This window comes from Ailuropoda melanoleuca, chromosome 13, assembly GCF_002007445.2.
Source record: "Ailuropoda melanoleuca isolate Jingjing chromosome 13, ASM200744v2, whole genome shotgun sequence".
Taxonomy (NCBI): Eukaryota; Metazoa; Chordata; class Mammalia; order Carnivora; family Ursidae; genus Ailuropoda; species Ailuropoda melanoleuca.
Genome location: NC_048230.1, coordinates 5627125 through 5645206, shown reverse-complemented (window position 1 = coordinate 5645206; position 18082 = coordinate 5627125). Strand labels below are relative to the sequence as shown.

The following is an 18082-nucleotide window of genomic DNA, read 5'->3' as shown; positions in this document are numbered from 1 at the left end:
CTGAGACCTTTGCTGTGGCTGTAACATGGTTTTCTCCCTCTGCCTTGTCCTGCTGCCTTCACTCTTCCATGGACGCTAGTCCTGAGAGTGTCCTGCCCGAGCAGCTTGTCTGACCAGAGACGCCTTCCTTGACCTCCCAGGCTCGGGCAGCCCCCTTTATCACATGCCCTCCCAGAGCGCATGTCTCCATTGTAAGTTTTATGTCCATTGTGCTATCAGGCTACTGTCTGTTTCCTCCCCTGACAGGAGAGTCACGCGCCTCGCTCCACATGGCTGCCTGGTTAGAAACATTTGTTGAATGAATAACCTTATTAAGCATCTAATCTAAACCCTTAGGAGGCCATCAACTTTACTTAGGGCTCCAGAATGTCTCTCCCATTCATTCGTTCACTCAATAAATATTTACTAAGAGAAACTAGGTCTCTGTCTCTCAACACCCAAATAATTCCAGATGATTCAAAGATGTTTACATGTAAGAAAATAAAGCCAATGAAATTCTAGAAAAAAGACAAGTTATAAAAAAATAATTTCAGAACATCGAGGGCCTCCATAAGCATGACACACAAAATTTGAAAAAAAAGTTACTATACACCATCACATAAAATTCTAAAGCTTTATAAAGCAAAAATAAAGATAAACAAAGAAAAACAAATCAATGCAGAATATTTGTAACACCTACCTATAACAGGAGGCTGACTCTTTGAATATACCAAGAAGGCTTACAAATCAAAAAGAAAAAAAAAACCATAGAAAAATGGGCAAAGAATATGAAAAGCTATGAGAAGCCTTATTTATATTCTAAGAAATGCACATTAACAAGAATACAATGTAATCTTTCTATCAGAATAGAACAAGTTAAAATGATCGACAGTGTCCAGTCTTGGCAAGAACGTGGATTAACATTCCTGTTTATTGGCAAAATTGTCATGAGGTCTTTGGAGAGCAGTTCGGTAATATCTATTAAATTAACAGCATTCACCTCTTTTGACCTCACAATCCTACCTCTGGGAATTTGCCCAAGGGCATGAGTTTGCACAGAATGTACAAATTAGAGTGATACCACATTGTAATTGCAAAAAAAGATAGGGGGTACCATTCGTGGGGAATGGTTAAATTGTGATCAATCCATACAATGAAGTCTGAACATCTGTTCTGAAGAATGAAGCATCTACGTACTTGACATGGAAGAGTCCATGATGTATTAAGAAGAAAAAGCAAGCCTGAGTGGCTCAGTCGGTGAGACGTCTGACTCTTGATTTTGGCACAGGTCACGATCTCATGATCTCAGGGTCATGAGATGGAGCCCTGCATTGGGCTCCCTACTCACTGGGGAGTCTGCTTGCCGATTCTCCCTCTCTCTCTCTCTAAAATAAATAAATCTTAAAAGAAGAGGAAGAAGAAGAAAAAGCAAGTTTTTTTTTTTAAGATTTTATTTATTTATTTATTTGACAGAGATAGAGACAGCCAGTGAGAGCGGGAACACAGCAGGGGAGTGGGAGAGGAAGAAGCAGGCTCCCAGCGGAGGAGCCCGATGTGGGGCTCAATCCTGGAACTCGGGATCACGCCCTGAGCCGAAGGCAGACGCTTAACGACTGCGCTACCCAGGCGCCCCAGAAAAAGCAAGTTTTAAAGCAGGCATTTCCCGTTTTGGGTGGCGGGGGAGATCTTGGGGGTATGTGTGTGTGAGAGAGAGGGGACAAGTGCGTGCAACAGAAAACACACCTGGCAGGATGTAGCCCAAAAGTGTACTGATGAGGGATTTATTACGGGGAGCTTTTACTTTCCGTGTCATGTGTTGTCCTTGTATTTGAGATATTGATAATGAGTCTACATCACTTTTGAAATCCTAGAGAGGACATAGTATGTGCAAAGGTCTGAAGCAATGAAACGCATCTGGGGACATAGGCTGGTCCAAAGGAGGATGGCGGAATGAGATGAGGCCACAGGGCAAGGCGGTGGCAGGTGGCCCAGAGATCCAGCACCGTGCCGAAGAGAGTGGGGTTCGCTCTGGTGCAGCCGGTTCTCTGCATACGCACTGGGAGGTCCTCGCAGTCTCCGTGGACTCCCTCCTCCACCCCACTGACCCTGGGAGTCTCTGGGGCTCAGTCCTGCTTCCCAGTCTCTTCCTCTCTCCCTCTGTGATCTCATCCACGCTGCTGGCTATGAAAGCCATGTTCATAGGAGCCCCTCCCACATCTCTCTTGCTCCATCACTCCTGACCACAGGCTCACATGTAGAAGTGCCTCTTGGACACCAACATCCAACAGGCGGCTCCAACTCATCAAAACCCGACTTCTGACTCGTAGCCAGCCTCACTCTCCTGCTTCTCCTTCAGCCTTCAGCTCAGTCAATGGTGCCCCATCCACCCAGTGAGTCTCCTTGATTCCCCTCTCTCCTTTCCTGGAGCCCTTGCCCCCTTCCAATCCCTCAGCAGGGCTGGCCTGCTTCATCTCCACAATCAACCTCAGATTGTCCCTTTGTCTCCATGACTCCTGCTGCTCCTTGTCCAAAGTTCTGGAATGAGAGAAGAACAGGCGGACGTTTTTAGGGCTTTCCAGAGGGAGTCACCCCACACGTTTGGCAGAGCCTCAAAGGCGGCCAGGGGTGGAAATGATTTTGAGTGGGAAAGGGGAGGTTTCAGGTGCACCCCGACTGGAGGCTGCTGGCAGGGGGAGCCAGACGAGGCTGATAGAAGGGGGGCAGAGGGAGAAGCAGGCTTGCCACTGAACAAAGGACCCCAATGCAGGGCTCGATCCCAGGACCCTGGGATCATGACCTGAGCTGAAGGCAGACGCTTAACCGACTGAGCCACCCAGGCAGCCAAGCTGCAATTATTGATCTAGTCCTGGCCATTTGGGGTGATGGCAGAGTTCCGTTCTCACAGTGGCCTAGTCTCTCAAAGTGACCATCTCCTTTCTCACGGTAACCTTCCCATTGCTCCTGCCTCCTATTCTTGCCCTGTTTAAAGAACCCTGGGCTCTGTGGGGACCAAGTTGTGGGAGAGCTGCTCACACCTGCCTGCAGTCTTCCTCCTACATTGCCCCCCCGCGCTCGAGGAAAATCCAGTTTACTGCACACCCTAGCTCTGGCCTCGGAGACGTCCCCGTGCGCCCGGCTGGTCCCTCTCCTGGGGGCTGTTTGTGAGCTACCCACTCACCCACAAATCTCCACGTTGTGGCCCCTTGACAAGCTCTGCTCTGATCAAACACCATGTGCTGGACCACGTCGTCTGAATTTACTCCCACATAAGTCTACCAAATCACCGGGCATTCTTTTCCCCAAAGCCCTTCTCGCCAGCTATCCGAGTGTGTCCTGGTGCTCTGGTGTTGACTGCTTTACTGTCTGTCTTCCCCGCAGGAACGTTATCTCCATGAGGGCAGGGACCCCATCTGTTCCTTTCCACACAGTGGCCCCAGCCCTGTGCTGAGATTGGAACCTGCTAAATCCTTAAGATAGGTCTGCCGAGTGGAAGAGTGAGTTGAATGGATGAATGGAGAAAAGGCCGACAGCCCTGGAGATGTAGTCCGTGTTCTCTTGCTTTACTCCCAGGGATGCGCGGAGCATCAGGCTAGCGCTTTGGCCGCATCTCTCCTAAGAATAGAGAAACCTTGCTGAGGAAGTCAGCTGTAGGGCTAGAAGGGGGCTCTAGTTTGCAAGAGAGGACTTAACGTCATCTTTTGGGGGGGCTATTCTTTCGTTCTGAGACAAACGCCCCAAATACACTTTGGCCTCAAAAAACTGCAGCAGAGACATTTCTGATCTAGCATCTTAAACAAACCTGCCTTCCAGTAGATTTGTCTTTATTTTTTTTAAAGATTTTATTTATTCATTTACTGGAGAGAGAGAGAGCGAGCACAAGCAGGCAGCGGGGCAGAGGGAGAGGGAGAAGCAGGCTCCCCACTGAGCAGGGAGCCCAACATGGGGCTTGATCTCAGGATCCTGGGAACATGACCTGAGCCAAAGGCAGATGCTTAACCGACTGAGCCACCCAGGTGCCCCTTATTTTATTGTTTAATTTTTAATGGTTTTATTTATTTATTTGAGAGAGAGAGAGAGAACGCGTGTGTCAGCATGAGCAGGGGGAGGGGCAAAGGGAGAGGGAGAAGCAGACTTCCTGCTGAGCTCGGAGCCATGGTCTCCATGCAGGGCTCAACTTGGGGCTTGGTCCAGGACCCCAAGTCACGACCTGCGTCAAAGTCAGATGCTTAACCAACTGAGCCACCAGGTACCCCAACAATTTGCAGAATTTTTGATTGTTAAAGTTGTGCTTGCTCAGAGTCAAATAATAAACGAGTCAATATGAAAAACCAAGGTTCCCTAACCATTGCCATTACAGGGGCAGGGGACCCTGTCGCAAATATTTTACCTCCTTAACTGGTTGTTTGGATTTTTTTCCCTCTATAACTTAAAATAATAGGCCTATAAAACTGCTGCATGATTTTTCAGTTTTAGGATTATTTATTGGCTTTACACTGTGCAAAATGAGGATTTAGCCTTGAATCTCTTCCTTGTCCTCCACCAAGACCCCTCTTCCCGACATCCGAGTGCCATCACATTCTACTTTTGCTCAGACTAACCTTCAGCACTTACACTGTTACGACTATGGACATGCCCATCACAGCTGAATGGAATGGTAGCAGGTTATGATTACTTTTCCTTTCCTGTACCATTTTATTATCTCAAGAGTTCATTATTGCCTCATTTTTTGGTTTGGTTGCTTCTCAGCTTCTCTAAATCTCTTACCACTGCTTTATCAGCTTTCCAGCTCCCAAGATTTTATAGCTATTGTCTCTTCTATTGGAGAGGAAAAAACATCCCTTTACTGTAGTTCTGGCAGATTTGGGGGAGGAAGTAAAATTAAATGCAAATATTTTCTCCCCATCTGTGGCTTGTCTTTTCACAATTTTTTAATGGTGCCTTTGGAAGTACAAAAATTTAGAATTTTATTTTTTATTTTTTAAAAAGATTAATTTATTAATTTGAGAGAGAGAGAGTGCGTGCACGCACACATGAGCGGGGGAAGGGGCAGAGGGAGAGGGAGAGAATCTCAAACAGACTCTGCCGAGCGTAGAGCCCAACAAGGGGCTTGGTCTCACGACCCTGAGATCATAACCTGAGCTGAAATCAAGAGTTGGAGCCTTAACCAACTGAGCCACCCATGGATCCCCCAAATTTTGAATTTTAAAGAAGCCCAATTTTTCATTTTTTTTTCTTTTATCATGTCATATTGGTGTGTACGTGTGTGTGTGCGTGCATGTGCACGTGTGTGTTTTAAATCTAGCTGACAGGATTTGCTAATGCACTGATTGTTGGGAAAGAACGGAAAGAATCAAGAATGACTCTAAGGCGGAGCACCTGGGTGGCACAGCGGTTAAGCGTCTGCCTTCGGCTCAGGGCGTGATCCCAGTGTTCTGGGATCGAGCCTCACATCAGGCTCCTCCGCTATGAGCCTGCTTCTTCCTCTCTCACTCCCCCTGCTTGTGTTCCTTCTCTCGCTGGCTGTCTCTCTCTCTGTCAAATACATAAATAAAGTCTTAAAAAAAAAAAAAAAGAATGACTCTAAGGCTTTTGGCAGAGCAAGGGGCAGGATGGTGTTGCCATCTTCTGAGATGGGGGAGACTGGGGGAGCAGGAGGCTGAGGGTGGGGGCATCAGGAACTCCATTTGGACACGCTGAGTTGGTAGTTGTGTTAGAAATCCACACAGAGATGCGGAAAGGCGGGTGGAATTTGGAGCCCACGGACAAGGTCAGCTTATAGATGAGATGGCCGGGTGAGCCCAGAGGAGGGAAGGATAGAGGCCTGCCTGCCCCAGCACTCCGTGGTTAGAGGCTGGATGACCAGGGAGACCCAGCCAGGAGACTGAGAAGGAGTAGCTGGTGAAGTGCAGTTAAATCTCCCTAACCTAAACGTCAGTTTCCCTGTCATAAGCAGGGATTAGTAGTTACAGTACTTCCCTGATAAGGGGATCCTCAGGATCCTGAGCCATGCATTAACAGTGGTCAGAACAGTACCTTCCTCGCAAGTAATAAGTGCTCAGTGTATGTTAGCTAAAAATCTGCACCTTGTCTCTGAGCCTTGCGAAGAATCGCTCAACCTGGCCCCACTGGTCTTAGCTGTGAGGAGAGAGCATCTAGGGGGAGGGTTGGAGCCTGCGTCGACCAGGTTGTCCCTGCGCCTGGCACCTGGGGCTGGTCGAGGCCCATCACAGAGCTGGGAGATTTATGTGACAGGCTCAGCTCCCAAACGGGAGGCCCAGACACCCCCAGGGACAGGGCGTGGATGAAGACTGTGATTAAGGAGGGTGAGTGTTTCAAGTCCTTGTAAGTGTGATATTAACCAGAAATGTGACCTCGTTTTATGCTCCTGAGCCTAGAGTCCCCTCAGATGCCCAGGCCACAGGGAATAGACACAGGTCTGCTGCACTTCAGCTTCCATAGAATGGAGATGATCCTTGCAGGTATGTAAATAATTGTAGGAACTAGTATCTTTCAGCAGCTCCCTTTCCCTCTAGGCATTTATCCACCCCCCCCCCACCAGCTCTCTCTAGTCCTGTCGGGAGAATAAGAAGATCAGTCCGAGACTATAGACTCTTCTCCAGTGATGGTATTTCAGGGACACAGTTGTGTTTATGGGGAGCTGTAGGTGGCAGGAGGGAACCTTTCCAAGTCTGTCTTCTGCCTGGGACTAGGTTAGTGCCGCCTCGACGTCTTGTAAAACAAGTCCTCCCATACGAAATCCAACTTGAGAAAGACCTTTATACTAATTAAACGGGTTCATTTGGTTCAATGATGAACCACAACCTTTTTGGAGCACTGTGCAACGAGCAAAGATCCCTTCCCTTGGATTGCTCAGGGCCCAGGGCAGGAGGCAGAAGAGGAAGCAAAGTGTTTTGATGCGGGGCGCCCTGTGATGTTGGGACCCAGCACAGGACTTTGGAAGCTTGGAAGAGGTGAGCCAGGCCAGCTGGGAGGGCAGGGAGGCCTTCTAGGAAGAGGCAGCACCTGGGTCCTGAGTCTTGCGTTGTGAGTTGGATCGAATGAGTAAAAGGTGAGTGGGTGATCTCTGGGCGAAGAGTAATCTGAAGGTCATTTGGCTTGTAATTTGGTAGGTCCAGGGGCCTAGGCTACATTTTGGTTATTCTGTGAATGTGGGGCCGACCCCCAACAATCAGTTTCTCTGGGTTTCAACCCAAGGAATACCACCACATCCCGAAGATGCAGAGTTCAAGCAAACTAATGTAGGTGAAAGAACTCTGATGAATTTCAAAACAATGGGACAATAAAAAAGGCAACACATTATCATTATCATTAGTTATATTACGGGTGCAGAAGTATCTCTTGGCAGTCAGGTCCTAGGAATTTTTTTTTGATTATTTATTTATTTATTTATTTGACAGAGATAGAGACAGCCAGCGAGAGAGGGAACACAAGCAGGGGGAGTGGGAGAGGAAGAAGCAGGCCCCCAGCGGAGGAGCCTGATGTGGGGCTCGATCCCAGAACGCTGGGATCACGCCCTGAGCTGAAGGCAGACGCCCAACCACTGTGCCACCCAGGCACCCCAAATCCTAGGAATTTTTGAACCTGGCGTCAGACATGTGCTGGATTCCCCGGAGGTAGGCAACACAGCAAGGGCACAGGAAAATGAAGAGCTCAGCTTCAATGAATTTATCTAGAATTTTGCAATTAGAAAATCTAGGGAGGAAAAAAAGCCATTTTCACTTCAGCATTCATGCAGATTTTGTGTTTTGTGGTCTTATTTTTATTTTGGCTCCTATTAGTGGGAATGGGTATCATAACCTTTCAGTGCTTTGACCCCGGCAGAGATATTACATTATCTTTAATTTCTAGTCATTTCCCGCCCCCTTTCCAACAATCTGCCAGAAACAGCTGCCAGCTCTTACCTCCCCGATTCACATTCATCGCTCCCTTTTGCAGGCTGTGATCAGTGGGCGGCTTCTGAAATTGGAAAATTGTATCAGAGCTGTGGAAATGATTGGAACTAATATAGTGTGCTTGCAGGGCCAGGCTCCGAGGCTGAGGGCTTTTCATGCGCTGTTCACTTAATCCTCATGACAGCCCTACCCAGGCAATTATACAGGAGAACCTAGAGGCACAGAGAGAGAAAGTCACCTCGTTAAGGTCATGTTATGAATGAGGGTTAAAATGGAATTTTTAAAAGAGATTTTATTTATTTATTTGAGAGAGAGAGAGAGACAGAGAGAGAGAGAACACAGGGGGTGGGGAGGGGCAGAGGGAGAAGGAGAAGCAGTCTCCCGCCGAGCAGGGAGCCCCACGTGGATCTTGATCCCAGGATCCTGGGATCATGACCCAAGCTGAAGGAAGCTGAGCCTGAACCACCCAGGCGCCACTAGAACTGGAATTTAAACCCGGTTCTGGCCTCATTCCACCGTGCTGGCCCTTGACCTGACCCTCGACCATCAACCAGACGGGGCCAAGAGATGATCTCATTCTGAGTCTTTACGGAACTATGTGACACGAATATGGGGCCCCATCCACTTCCAAATCTGTATTGGCAGATTCTCTGCTCAGGTTCTTTTCACATATACGTATAATAGATGCGAGTATAAATTTAATAGGAAAGGGAGTTGCTTTCAAAGGATCCAATAGAATATTTAAGTGCCTCTCAGGAAACTCAGTCTTGCAAAAGCAAAACAGTGTTCTTAAATTATTGGCTTTATCTTATTATGTGACATTGGCAAAGTTCCTGATCATTCATGCAACAACAGTTTACTTAGCACCTGGTATGTGCCGTGCACTGTGGAAGCACTAGGGATGTAGGAATGGGCGCCACTGATGGCTACCAAGTCCCTGCATAAAGAAGGAAGCAAATCCATTGGCCAAGCAGGTTGACAAATAGCGATAAGTCCAAGGAAGGAAATGAATGGGGCAGCATGACCCAGCGCCAAGGGCGGGAGGGCTGCTCTGGAGAGTGTGGCCAGGCAGAGCCTCTGTGGGGAGGTGGCACGTGAGCTGAGAGCGGAAGGGTAAGAAGACGCTGTGCATCTGGTCAACTGGAAAGTGGGCGTGAAGGTGACAGTCCTCATAGGTTCGGGGTGGAGCCCTGGAGCAAGCTTGATGAAGAGGATGAAGGGCTGGCAAGGAAGACCGAGCAATAGCACTCGGAGAGGCAGGAGGAAAAGCAGATGTCTGAGGGGCACGGAAGCCAAGAGAACTGTTTCAAGATGGCGATGTGGCCACTGATTGAGAGGCTGGCTCTCATTTGGGATCATGGCCACCACTGGCGACCTTGAAACGAGGAATTTCGGTGGAAAGCTTGTCAGGCTGTATGATGGAGACCAAACTAGACTAATAGGTTGGAAAAAGCATGAGAAGTAAAGAAATTGAGCATAGACAACTCTTCCAAGAAGCTTTGCTATGAAAGCAGAGAAACAGGGCAGAAGCTGGAAGGGCATTTGGGGTAAAAGCAAGGGGTGCTGTCCGGTCTCCCATCCAAGATCTGTTCTCTGCCCATTCATGTCCCGCTGTGGGCTCTGGGAGGGGGACCCTTTTGTACTGCATCACCTAGACTGTCCTGCTAGAATGTTCCCAAGTGGGTTCAGCCAAGAAGAGGCAAAGGCAGGAGAGCTGAAGGTAAGAAGGAAGAGAGGTATTGTGTTCCTCCCGTCTCCCTCACTGCTTGGGGGCCTTGTCTCCAGCGGGAGCCCTGTCCCTTACGCTTGCAAGTCCTTCCTGGCTGTTCACTGTTCCCTCTTGCATGGCACAGAGAGCACTATATCTTCCCCTGCCCTTTCTGCACTAGGAGCTGCCAGGCCTACCCAGCGCTGCTTGTCTCTGGCTGCCCCAGCATCCTTGTTTGGTCCCTTAACGGTGTAAGTGCCCTGTTCTTTCAGGTCAGTTGAACAATCTGAGTGAAATTTTGCTTCCTGCCAGGACTCTAACTACTACAGAGGTCTGCTTTCCCTTCCCCTTCCTCCCTTCCTTCCTTCATTCCTTCCCTTCCCTTCCCCCGTCCCCTTCCCTTCCTTCCTCCCATTTCCTTCCTCCCTCCCTCCTTCCCTCCCTCCTTCCATGAAGGGGGATACTAGAGCATGTCTGTGTGCAAATGAGAATAATGGCAGAAAGGGAGAAAACGATGATGCAGAAAAAAGCAAGATAGTTGCTGGAGTGGAGGCCTCAAGCCTGCTGGAGGGGCTGTGGGTCACCTCTTCTGCGGTCACAGGAGGACGGGCGGGGAGCACAGGCGCAGGGCTGGAGAGCTGTAGATTTGGTCTGATGGCCTCTAGTTTCTCCCTGAAGGATGAGCCCGGAACATGAGCTGACAAGTGCAAGGTAATTTGTAGACAGAGAAGAAAGCATGAAATAGCCATCTCTGGGAACACCTGGGGGGCTCAGCGTCTGCCTTCGGCTCAGGTCATGATCCCAGGGCCCTGGGATCAAGCCCCTCATCGGGCTTCTTGCTCACTGGGGAGTCTGCTTCTCCCTTTCCCTCTGCCCCTCCCCCCTGCTTGTGCGGTCTCTCTCTGACAAATAAAATCTTTAAGGAAAAAAAAAAAGAAACAGCCATCTCTGAGAATGGGAAAATGAACTATCTAGGAAAGATTGGTAAGCTTGCCAGGCCTGAGAAGTGCCAATTTGAGGTTTGCGGTCATGAATTTAAAGAGCAGCCCGTCAGCAAAGCCGTGTTTTTCTGCAACATCGTTCAGCTGCTTTGGCACAGGCCCGGCGAAGGTGGAGGTCTGGGTTTTCCGGAGGCTAGGACTTCGTTAGCCAGGTTCCTCCGGCCGGAAGACAGGGCCAAGTTCACTGAGGGGGCTAGCCAGGGACCAACCATCATGATGGAGCGAGGACTCTGCGTGGGGCAAGAAGGGAAGGAAGGCTGAGGGCAGGGGATAGTGGGTAAAGGTGACAATGGCACAGGGGGGAGGGTTGATGAAGCACAGGGGTTGGGGCCGGGGGAGCCGGAGCCTGCAGGGACAGAGCAGAAGCGTGTGGGAGATGCCAAGCACACGGTGGCGGCACAGAAGGACAAGGACTTGAAAGTGGAGGTGGGGGAAAGGGTCGGGAGAGTAGAGGGTACCCATGTCACCTCCTGCCCTCCCTGGATGGGTTTCTCTCCACCAGGTTGCCTGAAGAAGCACACGGCAACTGGAGTGACTTCCGTCTCACGGCTGAGAAGGAACCTTCTCAACTCGGCTCTTTCTTGTGATGGGAGCCAGAGTGCGTTCTGACCATGTGGCACTGGTGGTGGTGATTTCTGCTAGAGCCAGCACCTAAGACCACACAGGCTACCTCGAGAGAGGCCCTGGCTTCTTCGCCTATAAAATGCAATCCAGGGGCGCCTGGGTGGCTTACTTGGTTAAAGCGTCTGCGTTCCACTCAGGTCATGATCTCTGGGTCCTGGGATCGAGCCCCACCTCGGGTTCCCTGGTCAATAGGGAGCCTGCTTCTCCCTCTCCCTCTGTCCCTGCTTGCGCTCTTTCTCTCTCTCAAATAAATAAGTAAAACCTTTAAAAAAGATAAAATGCAATCCGTCCTTTGTTTATTCAATCGCATGTTAAGCAGTTGTGTGCCAGGCCTATCTATTTCCTTTATCTCTTTGGGCCACCCTGGAGGGAGAGATTATTATTGTTTTTTTATTTAAATTAAATTAATTAGCATATAATGTATTATTAGTTTCAGAGGTAGAGTTCAGCGATTCATCAGTTGTCTATAACATCCAGTGCTCACTACATCCCGTGCTGGAGGGAGAGATTCGTACACTCATTTTTATAGATGAGGGAGCACAAGCTCAGGGAGGTGTCTCCCAAGGTCATACGGAATCTGTCTGAGTCCAAGAAGGCTCATTATCCAGTCAGGGAAACGGGCAGGGGAAGAACCAAAAATACATGGTGTGTGCAAAGTTCTACGGGCATCTGGAAGTTAGAGTGATTCTGTTGTGGGAGGGGTGGGGGGGCATGTGAGCTCCATCTCCAGGATGAGTGGAAATGTATGTGGGGGAGGTGGAGAGGAAGGACTGCAGAGAGAAGTGACAGCTGAGCGAGGTCACTGTGACATGACACTCCCCGATGTGACCCACAATTGTTGAGTAAAGGCAGTCGGGAGCAACCGCTAAGCAGGGTTCCTAAGCTTGTCTACAGCTCTGGGGTTCATGGATACCCTTAAGGGGGCCCACAAACCCCAGGAAGTTGTTTGTATGTATTTTTCTTTCCTGGAGAGTGTGTGTGTATTTTTCTTTCCTGGAGAGACATTTTTTTTTTTTGTCATCAGATTTTTAAATTGGGACATGGACTCCAAAAAACCTTGAGTGGCACATGAACTTGGACAGGGCAGCAGGGCCTGGGAATGAAGGACTTTGCGGGCCTTGTTTCAGGAATTCATACTTCACCCTGAGGTCAACGTGACCCCATGGGGCTTTCTAGCAGGAGAGCAAGATGGGACAAGCCTTAGAAAGCACAGCATAGGTTACTGTGAGCTTTCCTTTCAAAGGAAAGTCTATTTATAAACTATAAAGCGATGTATCACTGCTCTGTTCCCAGAGGCTAATGCAAGGTGTAGCACATCACATATTGGGGGCTCAGCGGATATTTGGTGAATGAATGAAAGAATGAATGAATGAGCACAGGGAACAGATTAATAGAGTCCATCTCTCCAGGGAGACTCATGCATTTCCTGATGGTAAACTCCATGAAAACGAAGCTTCCCCTGTACTGCCCCCAGGTTCTAAGAGAAACCTGCCACCTGTCAATCCTGAGATGATGCTGGGCGTGGAGGTGGGAATGGAGCAAGTGGGTGTGGCCACACCTGACTGCAGGGTAAGGTTCCTCTGACGGCGCCCTGCAGGATCTTAGGAGGGGCAGCGGCCAAGATGGTCCAAACCATTTCTTTCCTCCTTCCTCATTCAACCCCTCGGCTTGTCGGGCATCCCGTCTATTTCTTCCGTACCCTCCTTGCGCACCGCACTTGCTCCTGCGTCTGTGACCTCACGTGGGCCACTGCAGCAGTCTCAAAACCAGCGCCCCTGCTGCGTGCCCCTGCCCCTCTCACATCCATGCTTCATGTGGTCAGAGAGATGTTTTAAAACACAATTGTCAGGAATGTGGCTTCTTTCCATGTACTTAGAGAGCTCTGCTTCTAAAACTTTAACACGTACTCAAGTCAAATGCGGATCTTGCTAAAATCCAGGCTGCGATTCAGCTGTTCTGGGTGGGGCTGGAGACCTTGCATTTCTAACCAGCTCCCAGGCGATGCAGGAATCTTGGACCACATCAGGAGTGACAAAGACTTAGAGAAGAATCCAAACTTCCTTCCCAAGTCCTACTTTATTGGGCCCCTTCCCAGCAGTTACCCCCCCGCCCCGCCCCGTCCTCTCCAACAGCTGTTCTTCTGTGCTGGTGCTGTAGCCACACTGGCCTTCGTTCTGTTCCTGGAGTGTGCCAAGTTGTTCCTGCCGCAGGCCATTTGCACGTGATGTTCCCATTGCCTAGAATGCCCCCTTCCCGGAGCTCCACATGGCTTGCTGCTTCTCGTTATTTAGATCTTAATTAGAGAGCAGTTGGAGAGTTCTTCTCTGACCACTTCAGCTAATGAAGCACCCCAGATCCCGGGGACTCGCTCTCAGCTATTAGCTTCCCCCCCCCTTCACACCACTTATCCTTCTTCGAATTTATTCTGGGAATATATTTGTTGACTTGTTAACTTCCAGTCTCCACTCTCAGGTTTGTTGCAGGGGAATAAGGACTTGGTTTCCTCCGCTTGGCCTATCCCAGAGCCTGGCACATGGCAGGTGCCCTTCTCGTGCCTGCTGGGTCTAAGCAGGAACTTGGCCACGCGGCTGCCGTGGCGTTGAGACGCATGCAGGGTTTTGCAAGCTTTGAAGACTTAGTGTGCCCACAACGGGAGCAGGTGCCTGAGGCCGAGGGGAGGGGGAAGGAAGGCGAGAACTCTCTGTACTGAGGATGCCCCAGAAAAAGTCTCAAGGGCCCGGAGATGAAGTTAAACCCAAGAATCACCACATGGTGGATGAATTCGTCAAACCAGGAGAGACTTGCTCAGGAGGGTGGGAAAGGAAAGTAACTAACGTTAGTTAAGTGAGTTGACTAAGGACGGCGCTTGGAACAGTGTTGCCCATAGTAAGCATTTAACCAGTAAATAAAAATAAGTATGTCGAACCCTTACTCTGTGACCATTGCTTTGCAGAATTCTCTCTGTTCATCCTCACAACACGTGACCTCCATCTTGCAAATGAGGACAAAGACTCTCGAGATTAGAGAGGGCTTGCCCGGGGTCAGACAGCCACTCTGAGCCAGAATTGAGAACCCCACGCCCTGAGACAGCTCCGGGGAAGGTCGAAAACGCCACACTCCCTGCCCCTCTCCCTGGTTTTTGCTGTCTCCTAGCACCTGTTGCCATCGGCCATACTGGGCATTCATTCCACTTCTTTCTTGTCTGTCTTCTCTCGCCAGAATACAAATTCCCAGAGGGCAAGGATTTTTGTTTTGTTCGCTACTGTTTCCCTGAGCCTAGAATAGGGCCTGCCGCATAAGTAAACACTCGAGGAGCACTTACTGAATGTTGAAGGGATGAATGGAGGGATTATTTTTCAAGCCTTGCTTTCTGCATCTCTGAGAGGCAGTTCTGTAAAAGTGTGGCTGACGGGATACCCGAACTCGCTCGAGGAGGGTGTCAGTGCCTCCGAGATGGAGTGGGTAGGAAAGCAGTGGCTGACTGACTGCTTTCAACAGATCAGAAGGAAGACGGTGTCCACAGAAGAGGGCCCGGCCACACGGAGCCCGGCAGGACCGCAGCCAGAGAGCCGGGGTTTGTCCAGTGTCCAGCCCCAACACCACAGCCAGGCTGGCAGTTATTCTCCTCAGGCTCTGGCTTCCCCCGGGGGGAAAATGTGTCAACCAGGCCCCAGTGACAATTACAGCTCAATGTAAATGCATAAATAGGCACTTCCCAGGAAACCTCTGGTGAGTTGAGTTAGAGTCAGTCACTCAAGCCTGCAGCTCTGGCTGCTGAACAGATTCTCGACCAGCAGGCACACACTATGGACGGTCCCTGGACATAGCTCTCTGGGCCCACTGACCTTACTCTGCACCAACGGTTCTCAATGTTCAGGCTCCCAGACTCACAGCGGCAGCAGCAGCACCCGAGGACTTGTTAGAAACGCAAATGCTCAAGCCACTGGATCAGAAACCCTAAGGGGAGGGGCTCCATCACTGCCTATGACCAAGCCCCCCCCCCCCCCCCCCCCCCCGGAGATTCTGATTCACACTCAGGTGGAGAACGACAGGTGCACAGTTCTCTTCCGGGAAGTTACTGTTCTCCTGCAAGGGCCGTGGGCTGGGCTACGGTTATAGTCAGGGGTGGGGGGCTTCATACATACAGAACAGGGAGTCCTGTTTTAAATTAAGTGAGGAGAGGGAAGGGTCAAGAATTAGGGAGGAAGCCCCTTGTGTTCCAGAGAATTATCAGAGGAGGGGTTAGTTTGCAAAAGCACATTTTAAAGTTATCATAGTTTTGTATTTAAGTTTTGAAATTTCAAATGACATTAAAGGAAGGTTTAATATAAACTGCCACCCAGTACTATGTGTAGAGTTCAGGCAAGAATACAATGCTGGGACCTTACCTCCTGTTCAATTCTCATTCTTCAAACAAAGATGGGAGAGACAGACAGACAGATGCAGAGAGAAAGTGCCCAGGCCTGGGCAGGCCTGAAACCTAGGAGAAACTCAGCAGAGGATGTGCTGAAGAATTCATGAAATGGGTTGCACAACTTCACGGAGCTCCTGCTGTGGGCCATGCGCTGTGTTGGGCTTTGGGAAGAGGATACAAAGATAAATTAGCCAGCCTCTTCCGCAGCCAAGGCACTTACAAGAGAAAATTCAGAGCTATTCCTTCTGGTTAGCAGATGTTGGAAGTATGGAATTGTGCGCTTTTGATTAGAGTCTTGGCTTTTCAGTTTAGCCAAGTAACACGGCACATGTGAACCCGGCAGGAGGTGGGGGGTGGGGGAGTGGGGGGATGGGTTGCAGCTTGAATGCTGAGTTAGAAGGCACAGACAGGCCGGCACACACAGGCAAGTGGTGGTACTGTGCCTGTGTCCACAGCTGGGCTCTGGGGCCATGGTTAGGACATCTGAGGTTGGCTTGTAGCGATTGCTAGCATTTATCCAGTGGCAAATGTGACAGTAATCAATTTAGGTCTATACATTAACTCATTCTTTATATGAACTCTACGAGATAGGTACTATCATCACCCCATTTTTACTGGTGCAGAAACTCAGACATTTGGGGGTAAGCTCACTTCGCCCAAGTCACAGAGCTAGGTAGAGTGTGAATCTAAACCAGGCTGTCTCCTCTCGAGCACTGAAAGCTCATGACAAATCAATGTGCCGCCCCAGGCGTCCGGACTGGCCTGCTGGGTTGGGGTGGCGGAGGGACAGGATACTTACTTTGGTGGGTAAATAGGTTTCTGAAGAAAGCCCTCAAGTCTTTCTCCGGGCCTGAGCATTCCCTTTGGCGTAGACAATCCAGAGTCCAATGCTCTGCGAACCAGCCAGAGGACAAGCACTTTAGGCCCCTTCCCACTAGATGGCGGCCCCTAAACCCACATAGAAATTCTGGAACCTCCACTGTCCCCATCTTCCAAGGGTTGAGCTGCGGCTGCAGAATTGCAGGAAGCCCACCCTCCGGCCCCTGCCCCGCCCCATCCGGGGGTCGTGGGAAGCCCCCAGGCTGGAGGCGGGAGTGCCGGGGTGGGGGGCGGGGATAGGGCGGGGAGACGAGGCTCCCCTGGCTCTGGGCGCCCGGGGGAGGAGCTGGCGCGCAGCAGCCACTCCCGGGCCGCAGAGGCGGGGCGGTCTCGCACAGCCCGAGCCCGCCGCGGAGGGGGAAGGTCTGGACCGAGGCGCACGGAGCTCCGGGCACCGGGCGCGAATCCGGGCCCCGAGGGCGCGGGCCGGGCGGCAGGTGCGCGGCGCGGACTACAAGTCCCAGCATGCCCAGCTACTGACCCGGCCCCCGCTGCCACTTAAAAGCTTCGGGAGCCGCAGCCGTCGGGTCGCCGCGGCTTTCGCTTTGCGGCCGCGGCTGGGCGGGCGGGAGCGGCGTTCTCGGCGGCCGGTTGTCCTAGCGTCCCGGCTCCGGCTGCGCCGAGGGGCGCTCCTCGTCCAGTCCTCCGCGCTCGTGGATTCCCTCCCGAGGCGCCCGCGCCCCCCGGGCCCGGCCCCCGCTGCCACTTAAAAGCTTCGGGAGCCGCAGCCGTCGGGTCGCCGCGGCTTTCGCTTTGCGGCCGCGGCTGGGCGGGCGGGAGCGGCGTTCTCGGCGGCCGGTTGTCCTAGCGTCCCGGCTCCGGCTGCGCCGAGGGGCGCTCCTCGTCCAGTCCTCCGCGCTCGTGGATTCCCTCCCGAGGCGCCCGCGCCCCCCGGGCTCCCCGCCTCGGCCACCCCGCGGCCCCGATGCCGAGGCATGGATAGAGCGGCGCTGCGCGCGGCGGCGATGGGGGAGAAGAAGGAGGGCCGCGGCGGGGGGGACGCGGCGGCCGCGGACGGGGGCCCCGGGGCCGCGGCCAGCCGCGCGCTGCAGCAGTGCGGGCAGCTCCAGAAGCTCATCGACATCTCCATCGGCAGCCTGCGCGGGCTGCGTACCAAGTGCTCCGTGTCCAACGACCTCACCCAGCAGGAGATCCGGACCCTGGAGGTAAGGGGGCCGCGCGCCCGGGAAGCGGCCCCCAGCACCTCCCTCGCTGCCCCGGTGCACTCCTTCCCAGATGCATCCTGGAGCTCGGGTCGCCCCTTTGAGGGTTCCCCTCCTTCCTCCACTCGCTGATGCGGCGGCTTGGGGACCCAGGACCAGCTCCTCACCTTGGGCGGGATTTGGGGGGGAGGGGCGGAGTGGGAACTGGGGTGGAGGCTGGAGGCGCCCGTGGGCGGGGTGGGCTGCGCGCGGGCATCCCTTGCTTCCCCATCTCTGCCCCCACCCCATTTCCATTTTGCGGGGCTGCAGGACTCACTCTTCCACTGAGTCACACGCTGGACTTTTCCCTGTATGACTGTGACGAGCAGCCGTGGGCCGGGGTGACGGGGTGTGTGTGTGTG

General features: G+C 51.7%; 1 protein-coding gene and 1 long non-coding RNA gene across 3 annotated transcripts; one reads left to right on the top strand and one right to left on the bottom strand.

The window, feature by feature from the left end:
- Positions 1 to 3318: 3318 nt before the first annotated feature.
- LOC117795797 lies at positions 3319 to 16648 on the bottom strand. Of its 2 annotated transcripts, none has more exons than XR_004619949.1 (3): positions 16439 to 16648; positions 7902 to 8104; positions 3319 to 3591 (listed from the first exon to the last, which is right to left on the bottom strand). It is a non-coding gene; the product is annotated as an uncharacterized LOC117795797 (long non-coding RNA). The 2 variants fall into 2 exon arrangements; XR_004619950.1 differs by lacking the exon at positions 3319 to 3591 and adding an exon at positions 7600 to 7692.
- A 189-nt stretch (positions 16649 to 16837) lies between these two features.
- LOC117795787 (kinase suppressor of Ras 1-like) lies at positions 16838 to 18072 on the top strand. Its single transcript, XM_034641853.1, has 2 exons — positions 16838 to 17188; positions 17397 to 18072. The coding sequence occupies exon 2, from the start codon at positions 17454 to 17456 to the stop codon at positions 17811 to 17813; it is 360 nt and encodes a 119-aa protein (XP_034497744.1). The 5' UTR covers positions 16838 to 17188; positions 17397 to 17453; the 3' UTR covers positions 17814 to 18072.
- Positions 18073 to 18082: the final 10 nt, after the last annotated feature.